At 43.0% G+C, this 19,649-nt stretch overlaps 1 protein-coding gene across 1 annotated transcript; it reads right to left on the reverse strand.

Annotated features, from left to right (window-relative positions):
• Nucleotides 1-7,784: 7,784 nt before the first annotated feature.
• Nucleotides 7,785-10,672, reverse strand: LOC146869166 (E3 SUMO-protein ligase KIAA1586-like). The gene is made up of 2 exons (XM_085632340.1): nt 9,773-10,672; nt 7,785-7,919 (listed from the first exon to the last, which is right to left on the reverse strand). The coding sequence occupies exons 1-2, from the start codon at nt 10,670-10,672 to the stop codon at nt 7,785-7,787; spliced, it is 1,035 nt and encodes a 344-aa protein (XP_085488466.1).
• Nucleotides 10,673-19,649: the final 8,977 nt, after the last annotated feature.

The raw sequence follows: 19,649 nt of genomic DNA on the forward strand, positions 1-19,649 counted from the left end.
GTCCTGGTAGTGACAAACAGCTAAATTCTCTTTCACTACTGTGAGGCCTACTCCTCTCATAGGCTAGCATTGGAAATGCCTTTAAACACTTTTAAACTGTAATTCCTGATTAGAAAGTAGTAGCTGCATCATGTTTTATATCTTTGTAATGGTGGTATTAAATCCTCTTTAATGGTTGGATTTAGCATTAGTAATTGGCAATGCTACTTTTAGAAAGTGGGCATCTCTCTGCTATTAACTTTGCTTTGTGTGTCTGCTGCCTGTCTCCACTACACGTCTGGGCGGGGCGACAGCTACACTTTGTGCATTCCCTCTAGACAGCCACAAACACAGGAAGTGTGGGTGTAACAGACATTCATCTGCTTTCTGATAGCTCTTCCTGGGCAGGAAGGGGGCGAGGGAGCTGACACTTAAATCTGAATAGGCTTTGTTCTGTTCCCACACAAAGGACTGATTACCCCCACAGATATCCTGGCAGACAGGAGTGGCATGAAAGGGGACCTGTGCACTTTGAGGAGCTGCTTTGAAGTCACCCCCGCTTCAAAGGCACATTTGGGTATAAATACTGGGTCTCTGATCCTACTAAATCAGTACAATACTGGCCCTGGGAAGAACTCTACTGGAGTAAAAACTGCTAGTGCCTACCAAAAATGAAGGTGTCCTTGTGTAACATAACTGGTGCTCACGTAAAGTGCTCCAATGCCTTAGGGTTATGTTCACGCTATATAAAACTACAAAAAACATATCCCAGCTCTTCTCAGTTCCCACAGTTTGAATTAGAGCAATTTTGCTCTGAATTATACAGCTGACCAGTTGTAGGTGTGAATCAGAAGCAGCCAATTGGATCGCAGCATTTGGTAGCAAACCGTATTTTGCTAACCCTGGTTTTGTACTCCGGCTACTTCAGAGAGACAAATGGCGACAAAACATCTTGTTGGCATTAGCATAAGAGAGGGCCATTCTGGAAGAGGTTTTGGTTGATGCTCTGAGGTAAACGGGAAACTGAAAATGAAACTGCATTACTTTATTTGCTGCTTCTCATTCATTAACATTTAGGAATCATAATAAGCTGTAAAATAAACATGTGATATAAAAATACATAAACCTCATACATTCACTAAAAATACAACAGCTAAAGTGATTAAATAAACTGGCCACTTGATATAGTTAACAATACACAGAGTTTGGGAAAAGCGGGAGGGAAAAAAAGAAAGGGATATTAACTAAAAATGCAATAGGTGCCTTAGAGTGCGTAGCTACTTTTGATAAGTTGTTTTTTCGTGATGTGTCATCATTTATAAATGACGGAACAACAGGTTCTTTTTTTAAGCTTTCATAAAAATAACATTTGGTTGCTGCTGTTCCACACCTTGGGTGTAGTACCTGAGAGGTACTGTTTTAGAGTTTTTCTGTCTAAAAAACATGTGTATTTTTACTATTTCATTGAAAATTGCCTTATGTTTGTGATTGACTTTTATGCAATGTGTGGTCCTTACTGCGACCATTCTTAGGAGCATTTTTTAATAAAAAGTATTTGTATTTCCAGCAGGTGCATTTTCGCCCTGCGATCAGAACTCTGTCTCCCCTATATTGTACATGTTTGCTTCTGTGACTATATTATTTATAACCAAGGATCTTTGACTCTGACAACATACCCTACATCGAACTTAATGGAACGTCTTTTCCTTTGCAATTGTATTTTTTTTTAACATTTTCTTTTATTGAATTCATCATTGATACTTTTGGCTTTAAATGATTAAGCAAAAACAGCAACTTCATTATCAAATATTGTAACTTTCCAAAGTGGATTCAATTTTGAACCAACTTTCTTATCCCTCATCAACTCAGAAGGAAGACTCCTGTAACCGAAAGCAGAGTAGTTCTATAAACCCACACTACAGGGCAGATTTACAAGAACTGGCGCATCTCTGCATATTAGCAGAGAAGCGCCAGTTAATTTGCTTGACGGAAAAAAAGCGGTGCGCCACCATTGATGCGCCGCATTTACAATGTGGTGCACCGTGGCACAAGGATGAACAGATGAGTCACGCATCTTTTGGCGGAAAGGCAGCGTATTGCTGGAGTCGTGTCATAAGCACAATGCAACTCCAGCAATGGTCAGGAATGCCTATTCCCATCATGCTGCGTCACTCCTTACGCCTGCTTCAAGCAGGTGAAAGGTTTTGACACAGTGGCATTGTAAAAGTGACTCTGTGAAATCTTGTAGATTTCACTGCGTCACTTTTACGAGGCTTCCTTGTGATGGAACACCCACCCTGCATACATTATACCTGAAGCAGGTATAATGTAGCGCAGAGCTTTACAATATGACGCATCTCCCTAGATGCATCACGTTGTAAATATGTTGCATAGTAGCGCATTGTTTACGACGTAGCTGTGTAACAGAAGTGACGCAACGGTGGCGTAAACATGTCGCAAGGGGCTTGCAAATCTGCCCCTACATCCCTGATGGCTTTTTCACAATCAACCTTTGCTTTTATAGCACTATGTATGCATTCCACAGGTACTCTATTGAACCTTTTAATTTTACCATTGGCCTGATGGTGAAACAATGGTGTACGTACATGTTTTATTCCCATTTTGTTTAAAAATTCTACCATGGCATCCAAAGTGAATTGTACTCCGTTATCCATTAGGAGCTCTTGAGGAACCCCTTATCTGCAAAATAAATCTTGAGGAAAATGAATAACAGATTTGGTGTTTGGCTCTGAAAACCCTCTTACCTCCAACTACCTTGAAAGATGGTCAATCAACACCACAAAATATTTCATGTTTGGTAAAATATTAAATGGACTTAAGAAATCCACTGCTACTCTTTGCCAGACCTTATCAGAACTGGTGACCAGTTTAGGAATGGGCATTGCTGTTGTCAAATGTTTGTCACTATAAGAGTATTGCACACATTTTCTAACCAACATATCTACTTCTCTGTCCTAACTGGTCCACCAAAAGTCCTTTCTGACTCTGAGTTTGGTTGCAGAAATTCCTAAATGACCTGAATGAGCTCTCTCTAATATTTTCTGTCTCAAACAACTGGGAGAAATCAATTTACCAACTCTGACCAACACACCATTTTCTAAAGAAGGTTCACGCGACACCTTTCAAAATAGTTTCAACTCCACATTTAAAGACTTTTCTCTGGGCCAGCCTGACATTACCAACTTCATTAACTGCATCAGCTTTCACAACATAAAGCTACTCCTCCATGTTTGGACACATAACCATATCTTCAACACTGGCAATCATACATTCCTCTATTTCCTATGGTTCTCTAGAGTCTACTTCACTGTTTTAAATTGGTAATCTAGACAGAAAATCCATTTTCACATTTTTTCCTCCTGCAATATGACTAACTGAAAAATATAATTCAAGCAATTTTGTAGATAATCTTGCCAACCAGGTTGTAGCTTTTTTATCTTGTTCCCAGACAATATGTCAACCAGAGGTTTATGGTCCGTTCTAAACCAACATTTTCTCCCCCACAAATGGTGCCTAAACTTGTCTACACCCCACACACAAGCTAACATTTACTAATTTCCACTTCCTTCATCCTTCTTGAAGCAAATCCAATGGTAACTTCTTTCCCTCCAATCATTTGTGACAAGACTGCTTCCATTCCATATGAACTTGCATCAACTGTAACATATGTAGCTCAACCCTCTACATATGGTTGAAGTGCAAGAGCTGTGACTATAATTTGTTTTATTAATTGAAAATTCTCTTGACATGTGGAAGTCCAAATGAAATCTGTTCCCTTTTTAAAAAAACATTCTGAAACATTCTGTTAGATTTGCACAATTTTTAATAAAGTCGCATAGAATCCACACAATCCAATAAAGGAATGCAGCTGTTCTTTGTCTTTTGGGCTAGGAGCATTTAAGATACCTTCTACTATGGTAGGTCTAGGTTTCACTCCATCTTTTGAAAGAATATGTCCTAAATATTCTAGTTCATTTACTCCAAAAATGCATTTGCCTTCTCTAAGACTTACTCCATTCTCCTGGAATATCAATAAAACATTTTCTACTACTTCATTGTGTTTATCCTCAGAGTCAGTATGTACAAAAATATCATCTGGGAAAAAAACTACTTTGGGTAATTATTTCAGAATCTTTTTCATTATTTTTTGAAAAACAGATGCCACTGAGGTCAGTCCGAATGGCATGCAACAAAATTGGAAAGTACCATCAAGTATGACAAATGCTGTTAAATGATGTGATTGTTCATCTAAAACTACCTGATGGTATGCAGCTCACAAATCCAACTTTGAAAACCCTTTGGACTGACCTACTGACGTGATCAAATCATCTATGCATGGTAAAGGATAATTCTCAACCAATATGGCATTATTTAGTGATCTTAAATCTACACACATGCGTAAATCACCTATTTTCTTCTTTGCAAGAGCATTGGATAATAACCACAGTGTAGTATCAACTCTCTCAATGATCCCTTCCTCTTGCATAGCTTTTAACATTTGAGACAATTAATTTCTAATGCTGTGTGGTATGTTGCGAAGTTTGTGCTTTACCGGAATTGCTCCCTCCTTTACTTTAATGCTGTGAGAATTATTTTTTACACAACCCATTTTGTTTAAAAAAAATACTAGAACATTTTTGCTTTTAATGTTCTTGATCTAAGACAGAGTTTACAATGGATACAGATTTATTCTGCTGCCTTCAAATGCAGTTACTATAACATGAGAAGGTAGCAGTTTCTTTTGCATCCAAAATTATTTTTACTTATCTATTGCTATAATTGTGATTCTTGGACCTGAATCAAGGAGAAGAGATATGGAACAATTGCCAATTCTCACTGGAACCAAAGGATCCCCATATTTCTTTTCCTGTTGTACACTGATAATATCTACACAATCTATAGATAAACCCAATTATTCTACTTTCTTCTGAACTTCCTCGGAATCTTCTTCTTCTCCATGATCATGTACATACATAACAGCATGACATCTACCAGCCCTGCATACCTTTCCAAAGTGCCCAATTTCTTTACACTTCCAGCATTCTTGACCAACTGCAGGACAATTTTTAAAACTGGACACATATGAAGACTAGCCACATCTATAACAAAAAACTTTGAATTGGTCTCGACCTACATTCATATTCTTATCATTTTTTCTTTTACTATCCGTTGAACTTTTGCTTCTCCCAACATTTCTACTATCTGTAACAGTCCGCACCACTTTGTTTTGAGAATTGCTATTCACAACTGATATGTGTGGATGTACTGTTTCTAGTTGTTTAGCATCTAATTGCGAACTCTCTATACTCTCTGCTAAATTAATAGCCTCATCCATTGATGGATTCTTGCAGGACAATAATTTTTGTTGTATTTTCTTCGAATAACATCTACACACTATTTGATCAAGAATCAATTGAGATGTAGAATTTTCAGACTCATAGTAACTGGCTAGCATTTTTATAGGTGTCACATAAGAGTCAATTGATTCGTTGGGACCTTGCACCCTCATAAAAGAATTGTGCCGCTGGACAACAAGGTTGATTTTTCCCTAAAAACACACACTTAATTGTTTAACAGCAAGTTGAAATTCATCCCTATCTTCACTGTCTGCACCTGTATATTCCGGTGAATGATCAAACACATTCTGACCTTCAATTCCTAGAGAATGATTAAGGAGAATTTGTTTCCTATCCGCTTTAAATTTCAATCTATCTATGGCCCCTAAATATGCATTAAACAATCTATACCACAATCTCCATTTCACTGGAGGTTCACCTGGTTCCTGTAAAAAAAGGACTTGGAGGAGTAACTGTTTGCATAATTACCACAGGAATTAGACATTTCCAATGAAATACACAAAAGTGTGGCTTAGAAAATGTTAGAAGCACACAAATTATACTAGCACACCTAGCTGAAAAACATTATAGATAATATATATATATATATATATATATATATATATATATATATATATATATATATATATATATATATATATATATATTATCACTTCTTCCAGCAAAAATTCCCAATTGCAAGGAATCCAAGAGATGGACACAGACCCGAAGTAAGTGCATGCGGTATTTATTTGATCCTTATGTCGTCGATACGCGTTTCGGCTCTGGCGAGCCTTGTTCACTCAACATGGAATCATTTTGTGCTTGGATTTAAAGTGACCGTACTACCCCACGTGCTGTAGCAGAAAATAGACATGGACAAAATCCTAGCACATGTTAACCAATCAAAGGTTCCAAAACAGTAAGCAGTTTACAAAACCATTCCTAGTATTTTTTCAGAAAGTACAATACTTAAAATAGACATATTGATATCTTATCGCTAGTAAATTTTTGCCCAGCAACATTATTACTTAAAAGTTCCTGAGGGGTAGATAATATATGTGCAAATAACAGTGTTTAAAACCCAGTGTTTAAAATTTAAACTCATTAATCTCAGTAAGAGAAAAACCAGCAAAAGAATCAATTTGAAACTTAAACAAGCACAAGTGAAACAGATTACACAATTGCTTAAAAAGATGTTAGAAATGTTTGAATACATCAGTGCTGGATATCGCTGCCTCAGAGTCATAGTGAAATACCGTTTGGCAGATCCATAGCACAATGACATCCAACCAAACAGCTAAATAAGAGGTACAGATGTCCGCTATACCCCATGACAATATTCAATAAAGATTGCATCAGCATGTGAGTGTAAATCATACTCAAATTAGATAAAATGTGGATATATAGTAAATAAGATGTAAATATCACTAAGTGAGACAAGATAATTGTTGTTAAATGCTATTCCTTCAGAGTCAAATTATCACAGATCTTTCTGTGATCAAGACCTGCGCAAAATGATTACTATATACTTGGGCAATTAGAATCCTTGCAGACAATAAAGATGTGTTTTGATCCAAATAGATAAAAGGACTTCATAAATTAGTTATATAGGTATTATAACAAAAATAGACCTGTGTATAACCTTATGACTTGGCCTCTCTAAAATAGAGAGGACAGTGTGAGAGATGTGCAAATATGCAAAATTCAATAAATATATAAATATATACATATATAACCACATAAATATATACATAAATAAATATATGTGTAAAATCTCACAAGGGAATAGTAAGGTTGTTAAATTAAGCAGGTAAGGTCCTCTGCCGAAATGTCGGTAAGTTGTCAAAGTCTGTAGGTTAAAATCAAACATGATAAAATATCAACAAGATTTGAGTAAAATACTATCAAAGGCCCAAGCACCAGGTCCTGAAGTTTTAAACTTATAGAGGAAACAGCATCTTCTATAAGCAGGTATATAAATCTTCTGTTACATTCAAACCGTTAGGGTGTTTAGTATCAAGTTGTAATATATATCTTGTCTCTAGTTTTCTAAGTCTGTATTCACGGTCCCCACCTCTTCTACTTGGAGGCACAGCATCAATTACAAAATAATTGAGCCCTTTGTTGTTCGATTGGTGGGATTTCTTGAAATGTCTTGCCACGGGGTATGTGTTATCTTCATTTGAGATTGCGCGGAGATGTTGAAGAATGCGCTTGTGGACCTGGAGTTTAGTACTCCCAATGTATTTAAGTCCGCAAGGGCAGATCAGCACGTAAATGGCAAATTCTGTTTTACATGTCAGGAGTTTAGTGATTTTAAATTTGGTTTGACAAAAGGGAGTGGTGTAAAACAAAGTGTTGATCCCGTGTATACATGCTTTGCATGTTTTACACTTGTAGAAGCCCTGATAATATCTACACAATCTATAGATAAACCCAATTATTCTACTTTCTTCTGAACTTCCTCTGAATCTTCTTCTTCTCCATGATCATGTACATACATAACAGCATGACATCTACCAGCCCTGCATACCTTTCCAAAGTGCCCAATTTCTTTACACTTCCAGCATTCTTGACCAACTGCAGGACAATTTTTAAAACTGGACACATATGAAGAAGAGCCACATCTATAACAAAAAACTTTGAATTGGTCTCGACCTACATTCATATTCTTATCATTTTTTCTTTTACTATCCGTTGAACTTTTGCTTCTCCCAACATTTCTACTATCTGTAACAGTCCGCACCACTTTGTTTTGAGAATTGCTATTCACAACTGATATGTGTGGATGTACTGTTTCTAGTTGTTTAGCATCTAATTGCGAACTCTCTATACTCTCTGCTAAATTAATAGCCTCATCCATTGATGGATTCTTGCAGGACAATAATTTTTGTTGTATTTTCTTCGAATAACATCTAGACACTTTTTGATCAAGAATCAATTGAGATGTAGAATTTTCAGACTCATAGTAACTGGCTAGCATTTTTATAGCTGTCACATAAGAGGCAATTGATTCGTTGGGACCTTGCACCCTCATAAAAGAATTGTGCCGCTGGACAACAAGGTTGATTTTTCCCTAAAAACACACACTTAATTGTTTAACAGCAAGTTGAAATTCATCCCTATCTTCACTGTCTGCACCTGTATATTCCGGTGAATGATCAAACACATTCTGACCTTCAATTCCTAGAGAATGATTAAGGAGAATTTGTTTCCTATCCGCTTTAAATTTCAATCTATCTATGGCCCCTAAATATGCATTAAACAATCTATACCACAATCTCCATTTCACTGGCGGTTCACCTGGTTCCTGTAAAAAAGGACTTGGAGGAGTAACTGTTTGCATAATTACCACAGGAATTAGACATTTCCAATGAATGAAATACACAAAAGTGTGGCTTAGAAAATATTAGAAGCACACAAATTATACTAGCACACCTAGCTGAAAAACATTATAGATAATATATATATATATATATATATATATATATATATATATATATATATATATATATATATATATATATATATATATATATATATATATATATATAGCTGTAATACACAGTAATTACTGTATATCACCAAAGTTCCCTCTAATTTTTTTCCTCTGTGTGTGGCAGTGGAGGGTCTCTGTGCGGTGCAACCATGGCAATGTGCGCCAGAAACCAGACCGCGCCCATGTGTAGTGCCAAATGTCACTCCAAACGTTTACTTAAAAAAGTGAAAAGATGGTGCATTTTCACACATACAGTGCCACATTAAGGGTCTTACGGCCGGTTTGCAAATTGGATAAACACGCCATGACATGAATTGGTTACACAGGCAAGTACACTTCGGGTTTAGAAAAGCACAAGACTCCAACAGTGGTACCATCATTAGATTTTACTAAATATTCTTAACGGGAGCACTGTTCATTGGGTGGGGAAATGTTGAGAGCCTAGACAATATCACATATACACAATAAGTTACAAAATTACATAACAAATTTAAAATTTCATGTGAAAGCTACTGAGTAATGTTGGGCTATCCTGCCAGAGATAGTTTGTAAAACTTTGAAATCCAGGCAACCATGGACTGTGGGAGAGGGCCGTTCAGACACGTCAAGTGGCATCACTAGATGGGTGATAGGGTTGCTTCTCACGGTGATCCTTGCCATTTTTCCAGTGCTGATAAACTCTATCAAGGTCAACTTTCCCATTCAGGAGGTAGGCCTTTGTCCTCATCAGCATATGCAAATGCTTCTGCTCCAGTCTATTCCTCAACTTATTCTTGATAGTATTCATGGGGCTGAATCCTAGTTCATAATCTGCACTAGATGCTTGAAACGTTGCGCAGACATCAACAAGCTGAGACACCACACTATACTGAGCAGCATTGCATACAGTGAAATTCACCATGTCTTGAAAGGTGGTAAATAACCCACCCTTTACATGTTCTGCCACCACATATTTATAGTCTCTGTATTGTCGAACAACGTCTTCTGGTGTTTCACAATCACCCAGGACCAAGACATTTTTATACTTTTCTACAAGTCTTTGTATATTCTCAGTCCCAAAATCAAAATGTGATTGTGTTGCTATTGCCTGGATTTCAAAACTTGCCCATTCTTTCAGTTCATCTTCAGGGAACCTTTTTTGCATGTGCTCACAATGAAGGGAAACAAAAGACAAAATAGGCCCACTGTCGAACTCTTGCCTTTCCTTGTACAACACCATCATATCTCTTATATTGCTGCTCCAAAAGACAGTGTCCCCCAAATACTGTTTCTTAATTTGGCCAATCTTTGCTCTTGCATACTGTACAGCTTTAACAGTAGTCAAAGAACTTTTTTGGAACAGTTTGCACAAAGATGCAAATTCACTCAGAATGTCATTAAATACTGCAAGGGAAATACAGTAGTTTGAGTCAGATAGATTTTTGTAACAATATTTAGCAACTGGATCATTCTCTTCAACTTTCTCATGCTCAAAGTACTTAAGAACAGCCTCATAATTCCGAATTAGTGCACCAACTGCAAAATGCCTTGAAAGCCACCGGACTTCATTCAATGATCGAAAAGAGACCACTTCACAATCAACGACCGATGCCATTTCATCCAGCTTGGAATTCCTTGCAGGAGATTTGGAGAACACAGTGTAGACAGTCCTCAATAATGTCTCCATCTCTTTAATCATTGGAACCCTCTTCCAGGCATCATCAACTCCCGCTCGATGAGCGACACAATGCTGCTCAACTAGATGAGGAATGGATTGTTTAAGGCGAGTAGCAACACCATTATTTTTACCCAGCATCACAGACGCACCATCGGATGTGAACATGACCATTTTCATGCGGTCCGGTTTATTGGCAGTGTAGAATTCATTCACGTCAGTAGTGATAGCCTCAGCATTACCACTAGTCAGCTACACTATGCCCCCAAACTGTGTTTTGAGGTTACAGGTCGGAACTTGAAGTAGAGAATGAGCATTTTTGTAACAGAAATATCTGTGCTCTCATCAATTATCAATGTGTGATACAAAGCGTTACGAAGTTCTGCCGTACCTTCACAGTGTATCACGCTATTGATGGCCTCAAGGAACTCAAAGGCATAGTTCTTGCTCCTCCAGCTGTCTGGTATCTTGACATACACAGCTAGGTGGTCATGGATGTCTTGTAAAGATAACATTGAAGTATTAATCTTGACTGCCAGCAACACATTGATGATGAGAATCTTTATCTCCTCAGGCAGGGATCTTTGTCGTTCAACTACTTCCATTCTATTTGTTTTCGTCGGTGGCAGTTTCTGTCAGCATTGCCCGCACTCCAAAACCAAACCTGGCAGCAGCACTTCTGTTTCTCAATATCACCATGGTAGACTTGTGAACTTTGCTAATTAGATGGCGTTTCATGTAATCCAGTTTCCAGCCATCACTCCATTTCTTCCCTGTAGAAAAGTCCCCAACAATTTTGTCTTCGGCACATGCTTTGCAAATTAAGCCCACGTCTGGACTGCATTGAAATAGATCCCCAAGTTGCACGCGAACCTTGCTTCGTGATTTCTGTGTCTCAGCCGCCACAATTTATTTCATCCACTCTTCCTTGAATACAAGGCAACATTTCTTCCTTTGTGGTGAAGCATCACACTCTGCAGAAGGTACAGCTTTGCACTTGAACATATTTGTGATAACTGGGTTTGGCCTGCTATGCCACAAAGCCTGCAAAATAAAGGAACATGGCTAAAGTGGATGCCTATGCTCATGGTTACAATCTGTCACATAGTACTGAGGCATCGCCGGCAAAACGTGGAGTGTAATCCCCTGGATTTTTCTGTCCACTGCCCTGCCTTTTCAAACTTAAATGTAGCACTGTCCGTAGAGCCTGCAATAGAAGTAAAGATTGTTACAGCACATTGTGAATCTGTGATACAGGAATATACCACTTGCACCATAAGGGAACTCTACCAAACAATGACCTGCTCTGCTTGTACTCACGTCTGCCCGTTCAAATGTGTGGGGTACTGTCTGCGAAACCTACAACAGAAGAAAACATGGGTAAGGTATGTTGTTACAATGTACAAGATTCACCACAGTTTAACTCTACCAAACAATTACCTGTTTGTTCTGCCTGTACTCGCGTCTGCCTGTACAACTGTATTTGTAACACGGTCTCACAAACCTGCAAAAGAAAAGGGGTGCAGATTGTGAATCTATTTACCCAGCACCCCCCAAATATAATGTGGAACATAAACAGAATTACCTTGTCTTTGTGGGTACTCACGCCTGACCATTCAAATCCAAATACCTTACAGACTGCAAACCTGCAATTGAAGACAAGATGATTATCAAAGGCTCTAAGAGTTACAAACAATGAATGGGACTGGCCCAGATACTCCAATAGGAAAAACAACCAAATAGTTACCTGGGATTCCTATTTAGGCAAAAAGGCACGTGCACCAGTGCTTCATTATTAGCATCCATTAGGCTAAACTTATCTGCACCTCCCCACACAATCTAGCCACTCTTCTGCATTTTCTTTACCGTTTGCCATGTCAATGTTTTGACAGATATGCGTCCCTTTCACACACATTTGCATGTAATCACATTTACAATAGACCATGGGTACTCGAAAATATTTTCCCAAGGGTCAAAAATATTTGGTTGTGGTGTGACAGAGGGCCGCACTGATGCATGCAGGGTAGTGGTCAGGGACTTGGGAGGTATTAAGGTAGACTTGGAGAAGTATGTACATTTAGTGGCTGAACAATGTGGTACCAGAAAACTTGGGATCAATACTGGCTTCTCCGCTTCACTTTGGCTGGATAACGCCGGAGATTGATGGACCAGCTGCAGAGAGATCAGATTTTTGTCTAGTGGAAGTTTTGACTCATTAGAAAGTAGCGGAGGAGGTCAAAATGCTTGATGCAAAGCAGGTGAACCATGCAGATCACAAAGTGCATGCAATGTAAATAGATCACTGCATTACTGCTTCTGCCAGAGAGCCCCTTTTGTTACTTGCAGTTTATAAGTTTAAATCCTAATATAGAAAAGTGAGCTATTAACTATGAAAGAGCTGCATGCAAACTGCAAGGTATAGATTGGAGCATTATGAATTCTATGTCAGGACCGGAGGCGAGGATTATGCTGTTCTTTCAACGCTTTATTAACAGCAGCCATTCAAAGGATAAACAACTACTATTCCCATGAACCAAAGGGAATAATCTAAAAACAATAGAGAGTCCCAGTCTAGATAGTCCTCCTTGTCATGCACCAATCACAGGGCCCCCATGCATATGTAGTCCTCTGTCCCTGTTCTCTACTGCTCTTTCTTCGCTGCTGCAGCCAAAGCTAAGTAGTGTTTTTGCATGCTGCTTCGTTATTCTCAGATCGTGTTGCCTATTATCTTCTCTACCGTTTAGCGTATGCTACCGTTTTAGAACTGTTAAAACTGTTACCCTCTAGCGGCGCTATGAACTGTATGTGGTGAAGGTGCTTTGCCTTTGTAATTGTTGTATTTACCTCGTATCGGTTCTGGTGAGCCGGCTTCATTCTTGTGCGGCGCGGGAGCCGCGCGCGTATTCCTGAATGGTTTTTTTTTTGGTTTTTTTTGATTTGCTTGACAGTTTTCCGTTGTTGCGAGGTGACCGCTACTCGGTCCCTCGCTCGGCCGCGGGAGCGCTTCTCTCCCTAGCGGCCGGATCTCCTGTGGTGCGGGCTCGCGGTGTCCTCCTCCCACCGCTAGAGGGCGCAGAGACGCGTCCTCTCGATCGTCCGCGTTTCCGGCGTTTCGCGCATTCCGCGCGTCGTTAACGGAGACGCGGACGATCTCTGGAGCCTTTTAGCCTGTCAATACGCCTTTGTGGTCAGTACTTCTGCCTTTTGTGGCAGCGTTTTGATTTGTGACGCCCCTGGAACGCTCGCGCTAGCGAGTCTGTATCTGCCATTAGGCAGAAGTGCTGCACGTGGATTGCCACTGCTTTGGGGGCCAGTATCTTAGGCCATTTTATATCGCTCTTGCAGAGTCAGTATTGGGACAATTATTCTGGCAGGCTGCCCATTTGAATTTATTGCACCAGGGCTGTGTGTCCCAGGGTTTGCGCCCAGTAGTAACGCGAGCATTACTCGCCCTATAGTAGGCTGTCACCCAGCCCCCCATAGTTTTGTGAGGTTACCCTCACTATTTACCCACTTACCTAGGTGGTGTGGCTTCCTGGCCTAATGGAGGACTACCAGGATGAGTCCTTTCAGGAGGATCAATGGGAGGAGGATCCCCTTACGTCCATCCAGTGGGATGATGATTTTTATAACGTAGTGGACGACTCCATCTACAGAGCAGTGGAGCAGGCCATGGCTCCTTTAGAGGATCGCCTGTCGCGGCGCATTGAGCAGGCTTGCGCGCAGATGGCTAAGTTTTCTCAGTCCCTCCCGGCTCCTGCGCCCGGCGATGGTGTTACCCCCACTGACCCCCAAGCTCCACCGGCCAAGCGCCCTAGAGATTCAGGGGTGGACCTAGATGCTTTCGCCCGCCTTAAGCAGGCGTTTCTGGCGAGCAAGCCTGTAGAGGGACCTTCACCTTCCCCGGGGAACGGTGATTCAGGGGACGCGGATGAGGAACCTGGCCCTTCCCGTCCTTGGCGCCCCGCCCGCCCGCCCGGAGCCCTCTTCTGATCCACAGAATCTCTGCTCTGACATGCTTGATCCTGATGATGTCCTGCATCCCCGGTCCTCGGACTGGGCCCCCTCTGATAAGGTCGCACAGTATGTAGCTAGTAGAATCCGCCGGCCGTTGGAGGCCGCGGCTAGGAGCTGTCTACGGGCGGAGTGTCCCCGTCCTACTTTGGAAGGGAAAGTGGCGGCCACCCCAGAGATTGACCCACGTATGGCCACCTTCCTACAGAAATTCGTCAAAGACCCTAAGAGGGGCATCGATAGGTCCTGGCGAGCTTGTCAGGACAAGCTCCTCGATATCCTCGGCCCCATCACTAAGATCCTAGACATGGCTGAGGAGGCCAAGCAGTCCGGCTCGCTGATTTCTCCGGAAACGCTTTCCGCTTGGGCCCAACGAGTGGTGGTGTTTCTGGGAAACGCTAACTGCGCGCTCTCTACTGAGAGGCGCAGGAGTTTACTTATCAAAGTTGACCCCAAGCTTGGGGATCTTGCCGATTCGGAGGCTGGTTCTGTGGCCCAGGGAGGACTTTTCGGAGAGCCCTTCATTAAGGAGTTTGGAAAATTCGTGAATACCTTCACATCGTTAGACAAGGCCCAATCCACCATCCGCAGGGTTTTCCGTCCCCGTGTTTTCAGGGGGGCTGGACGAGGTAGGGGCCGCTCGTCCGGCCGGCCAAACCAGGGCAGAGGGCAAGGCTCCGGAGGTGGTCAATATCAGGATCAGACCAGATTCGGCAATTTCTACCCCACCAGAGGACGACGCGGGAAAGGCAGAGGCGGCCGAGGCGGAGGAGCCTCCAGTGTGTCCGGTGAGTGTTCTCCCTTCTTCCCGTCTAAAGCTGGGGGGCCGTCTGGCGCATTTTTTCCAGGCTTGGACTTTTGTCACAGGAGACGCCTGGGTTCTGCAGACTGTCCGGGGGTTTCATATAGAGTTTCACGGAGACCCTTCTCAGCCCCTTCCACCGCGTCCCCTCTCCTTCTCGGCCTCCGACGCCGTTTTGGTCGACCAAGAGGTCTCATCTCTGCTCGACAAAGGGGCGATTGTGGAGTCCGTTCCCCACCCTCGGGGTTTCCTCAGCAAACTCTTTCTGGTGGACAAGGCCGATGGTACGCAGCGTCCGGTCATCAATCTTCGGGAGTTCAACGGATGGCTAGTTTATCGCCATTTCAAGATGGAAGGGATCCATCTGCTGCGCGACCTCCTCAGGCCCGGTGATTGGATGGCGCGCCTCGACTTAAAGGACGCTTATCTCACCATTCCGGTTTTTCCCCCGCACAGGCGTTTCCTTCAGTTCCCTTGGCGGGACAAGGTGTACGAGTTTACCACTCTACCCTTCGGCCTATCCTCCGCGCCCTGGTGTTTCACCAAGGTTTTGCGGCCCGTGATCGAACGTCTGCGTGCGTCGGGTATGCGCCTCATCCTATATCTGGACGATATCTTGTTGATGGCTCAGTGCCCTCGCGCCCTGACGTCGCAGCTGCAGTCGGCAGTCAACCTCCTGAAGAGCTTGGGCTTTGTGGTGAACGAGTCGAAATCCACGTTGGTGCCCGCTCAGAAGGTGGTATTCTTGGGGTTTGTCATCGACTCCGTGGAGTCAACCCTCAGTCTTCCTTCTCGGAAAATGGCAAAGATTCGCCACGAGATCCGGAGAGCCCTGACTCAATCCCGACTGTCTCTCCGTCAACTCGCCCGGATTGTGGGGCTTCTTTCGGCCTCCATTCAGGCGATTTTTCCGGGCCCTCTCCATTACAGGGCCCTTCAGCTCCTCAAAGCTCGTCACCTGCGCAAAGGTCTCTCTTACTCGCAGAAGGTTGCCCTCTCATCGGATGCCAGGGAAGAGCTCCAATGGTGGCTGATCAACATGGAGGCGTGGAACGGGCGAGCCATTTTTGGTTCCGCGCCCGATAGTGTCATCGAGTCCGACGCCAGCAGATCGGGCTGGGTCGCACGGTGTGGCGAATTCACTACAGGAGGAGTGTGGTCTCCGCAGGAACCACAGCTTCATATACATTGTCTCGAGCTGTTGGCGGGATCGTTCGCGATCAAATGCTGGACAAAGGACTCAGTCCGGTCCTGCGTTCTCCTCCGCATGGACAATGTTTCCGCCGTCCGGTACATAAACCATCTAGGGGGCACGCGCCCCGCGGGCTCTGGCGGATTTGGCAGCAAATTTCTGGCAGTACTGCCTCGATCATCATGTCTCGGTTACGGCAGAATACCTGCCGGGTCTCGACAATCTGGTGGCAGACTTCCACTCGCGACATTCCCACGATATGAGCCTTTGGAAACTTCATCCGGGGGTTTTCGCGGATCTCCAGAGTGTCTGGGGCCCTTTCTCGACAGATCTCTTCGCTTCCCGTCTGGATTTTCAACTTCCCCGGTTCTTCAGTTGGAGACCGCATCCGTTGGCAGCAGCCACGGATGCCTTCCTGCAAGACTGGAGGGACGAGGCGGGGTATGCCTTCCCGCCGTTCGCAATGTTGATGAGGGTCTCAGCCCAGGTGCGTCGCCAGCAGGCGAGCATTGTGTTGATCTCGCCAATCTGGAGGTCTCAAGTCTGGTTTTCAGTTCTTCTGGAACTTTCTTGGGATTTTCCAATCCCACTCCCCCGTTTTCTGACTCTCCTGCTCAGTCCGGACGGACTTCCCCATCCTCTCGTCTCCCAGGGCTCCCTGGCTCTGATGGCGTGGCAGATTACAGGGGTCGATGGGCGATCCCAGGCCTTTCGGGAGCGGCTGAGAGGCTCATGTCCAAGGCCTGGGCCGATGGTACCCTTAAGCGATACCGCTCCACGTGGAGACGATGGGTTCGCTGGTGTCTGCGACGGGATTTCAATCCCGTGGCAGCAGATGTGACGGCCATTTTAAATTTCTTGGCAGCCTTGGCGGAGGAGGGTTTGGCTTACCGAACCATTAATACCTTCCGGTCTGCCATTTCCGTGGGTCACTCCCTGGTGAATGACTCTCCTGTGGGAGAGCATCCCTTGGTTTGCCATCTTCTGCGCGGCATTAGGCTTTCTTTGCCTCCTGAGCCTCGTTACTCCCAGTTGTGGGACGTGAACCAGGTTCTGAATCTTTTCTTATCATGGCAACCTAATCGTTTCTTATCTAGAAAGGAACTCTCGGCTAAGCTGGCTATGCTCCTGTGCCTCATTTCTTGCAGGCGCGTCTCAGATGTGCGGGCACTGGATGTGTCAGGGCGGATCTATTCTCCTTCCGGGGTGACCTTCACGATCCGCAGGCGGACGAAGTGCGGCACGACGTCCATTTCTTATCCGGCTTTCCCGGACTCTCCTAAGCTATGCGTAGTCTCTTGCCTCAAGGCTTATGAGGAGATGTCTGAAGAATTCCGACCTCCGGGTGAGCAGCAGTTGCTCATTGCACTACGGAAGCCTCATAGGGCTGTGTCTTCTCCCACAATCGCCCGTTGGGTTCGTTGGGTGATGCAGGAGGCTGGGATTGATCTACGGAGTTTTGGTGCCCACTCGGCCAGAGGGGCCATGGCTTCTAAAGCTTTTGCCCTGGGAGCTCGTCTGGAGGACATTCTGAACGCAGCAGATTGGTCTTCCAAATCCACCTTTAAGCGGTTTTACTTTAAGCCGGTGCTAGACATGGCACACTTGGTGGTGAGTAAGCTTTAAACGAGCATAATCCTCGCCTCCGGTCCTGACATAGAATGAAAAATTTCCTAGCTATCGTAACGGAAAGTTTCAATTCTATTAAGGACTCGGAGGCGAGGATTATCCCACCCAGGGCACCTATTTCAGGTCCGTTCCCACCCTCGTACTTCGGTAAGTAATGAATTTATCTCTGATGTGTTTTAAGTTGTGGTTCTGAAATCCTTCTGTAGACTTTGGGTTTTTCGGCTGAATGCTTCCCTCCTTTTAGGGTTAAACCTAAACCATCGCTGTCGCTGACATTGTGCTTTGCTTTTGCAGGCGACGCCGGCAAACAAGACTCCTGAACTTTGGGATTAGCTGGCTTGGAGCGACGAAAGAGGAGTAGAGAACAGGGACAGAGGACTACATATGCATGGGGGCCCTGTGATTGGTGCATGACAAGGAGGACTATCTAGACTGGGACTCTCTATTGTTTTTAGATTATTCCCTTTGGTTCATGGGAATAGTAGTTGTTTATCCTTTGAATGGCTGCTGTTAATAAAGCGTTGAAAGAACAGCATAATCCTCGCCTCCGAGTCCTTAATAGAATTGAAACTTTCCGTTACGATAGCTAGGAAATTTTTCATTTCCCTCCAGTCTTTCATTATCCTAATGCTGCAAAAGGTTTAACTTGGGTACAAATCAATTCTTATTATTAAAGCCGACCCCCAACCATGGAGTTACATTTTAAATTCTCATTGTGTGCTTCTTCAGACCAAGAACTTTTAAACTATACTGTCTACCAGTATGGATGACTTGTTACTCCTACAACTTGTAGTCCTCTGTCTGTTATAACATTTCCTATACATTGATTTACACCAGGGGTCTCCAACCTTTTCTGTAGTGAGAGCTACTTCTGCTCAAGGAAAGTCTGCCCGAGCTACTAGCAAATTTTATAACTGTAAACTAGGGACTACACTAGGGCCACCCTAAGCAGGATTATCAGTAGTTACCACTCAAGTATTCCAAGTGCAGGTAACAGCAGAAATGTCGGAAAAAAGTTCATTGATATAAAATGCCTCCACCTGACTTATGACGTAACATTCAAATCTTAACAAGCCCTATGACACAAAGGACATGAATACAGCTGTAGGTCTCCCCAGCTCAGCTTGAATGATCATTCATCAGTTTCTTAAAATGCACATTTTTCTATCATAAACCACTTTCCACTGTGGGGAAACAAACTCAATTTTCCAGAAGAAAACCCATTTTTAAAAACAAAAACTGCCTTTAAAAGATCTGTATTCAGATTTTAGGAAATGCACAGTCCCAACACATCAGCTTGTCATTTATTACGTTCTCCCATGTAAAAATACCTCATATGGACAGACTACTTTGCATACCCAGGTATTACAGTTATATGACATGGATGCTCACCATAGCACCACGGATGTCTGTATTATGCCAGTAATGCCCACCATTACACTACGACCACAGTTGTGCCAAGGCTGAAATCCATAAGGGTCAGGGCAGAGACCATATATCAGTCATGACCATTATTATGC

Source organism: Triturus cristatus, chromosome 1_1, assembly GCF_964204655.1.
Source record: "Triturus cristatus chromosome 1_1, aTriCri1.1, whole genome shotgun sequence".
Classification (NCBI taxonomy): domain Eukaryota; kingdom Metazoa; phylum Chordata; class Amphibia; order Caudata; family Salamandridae; genus Triturus; species Triturus cristatus.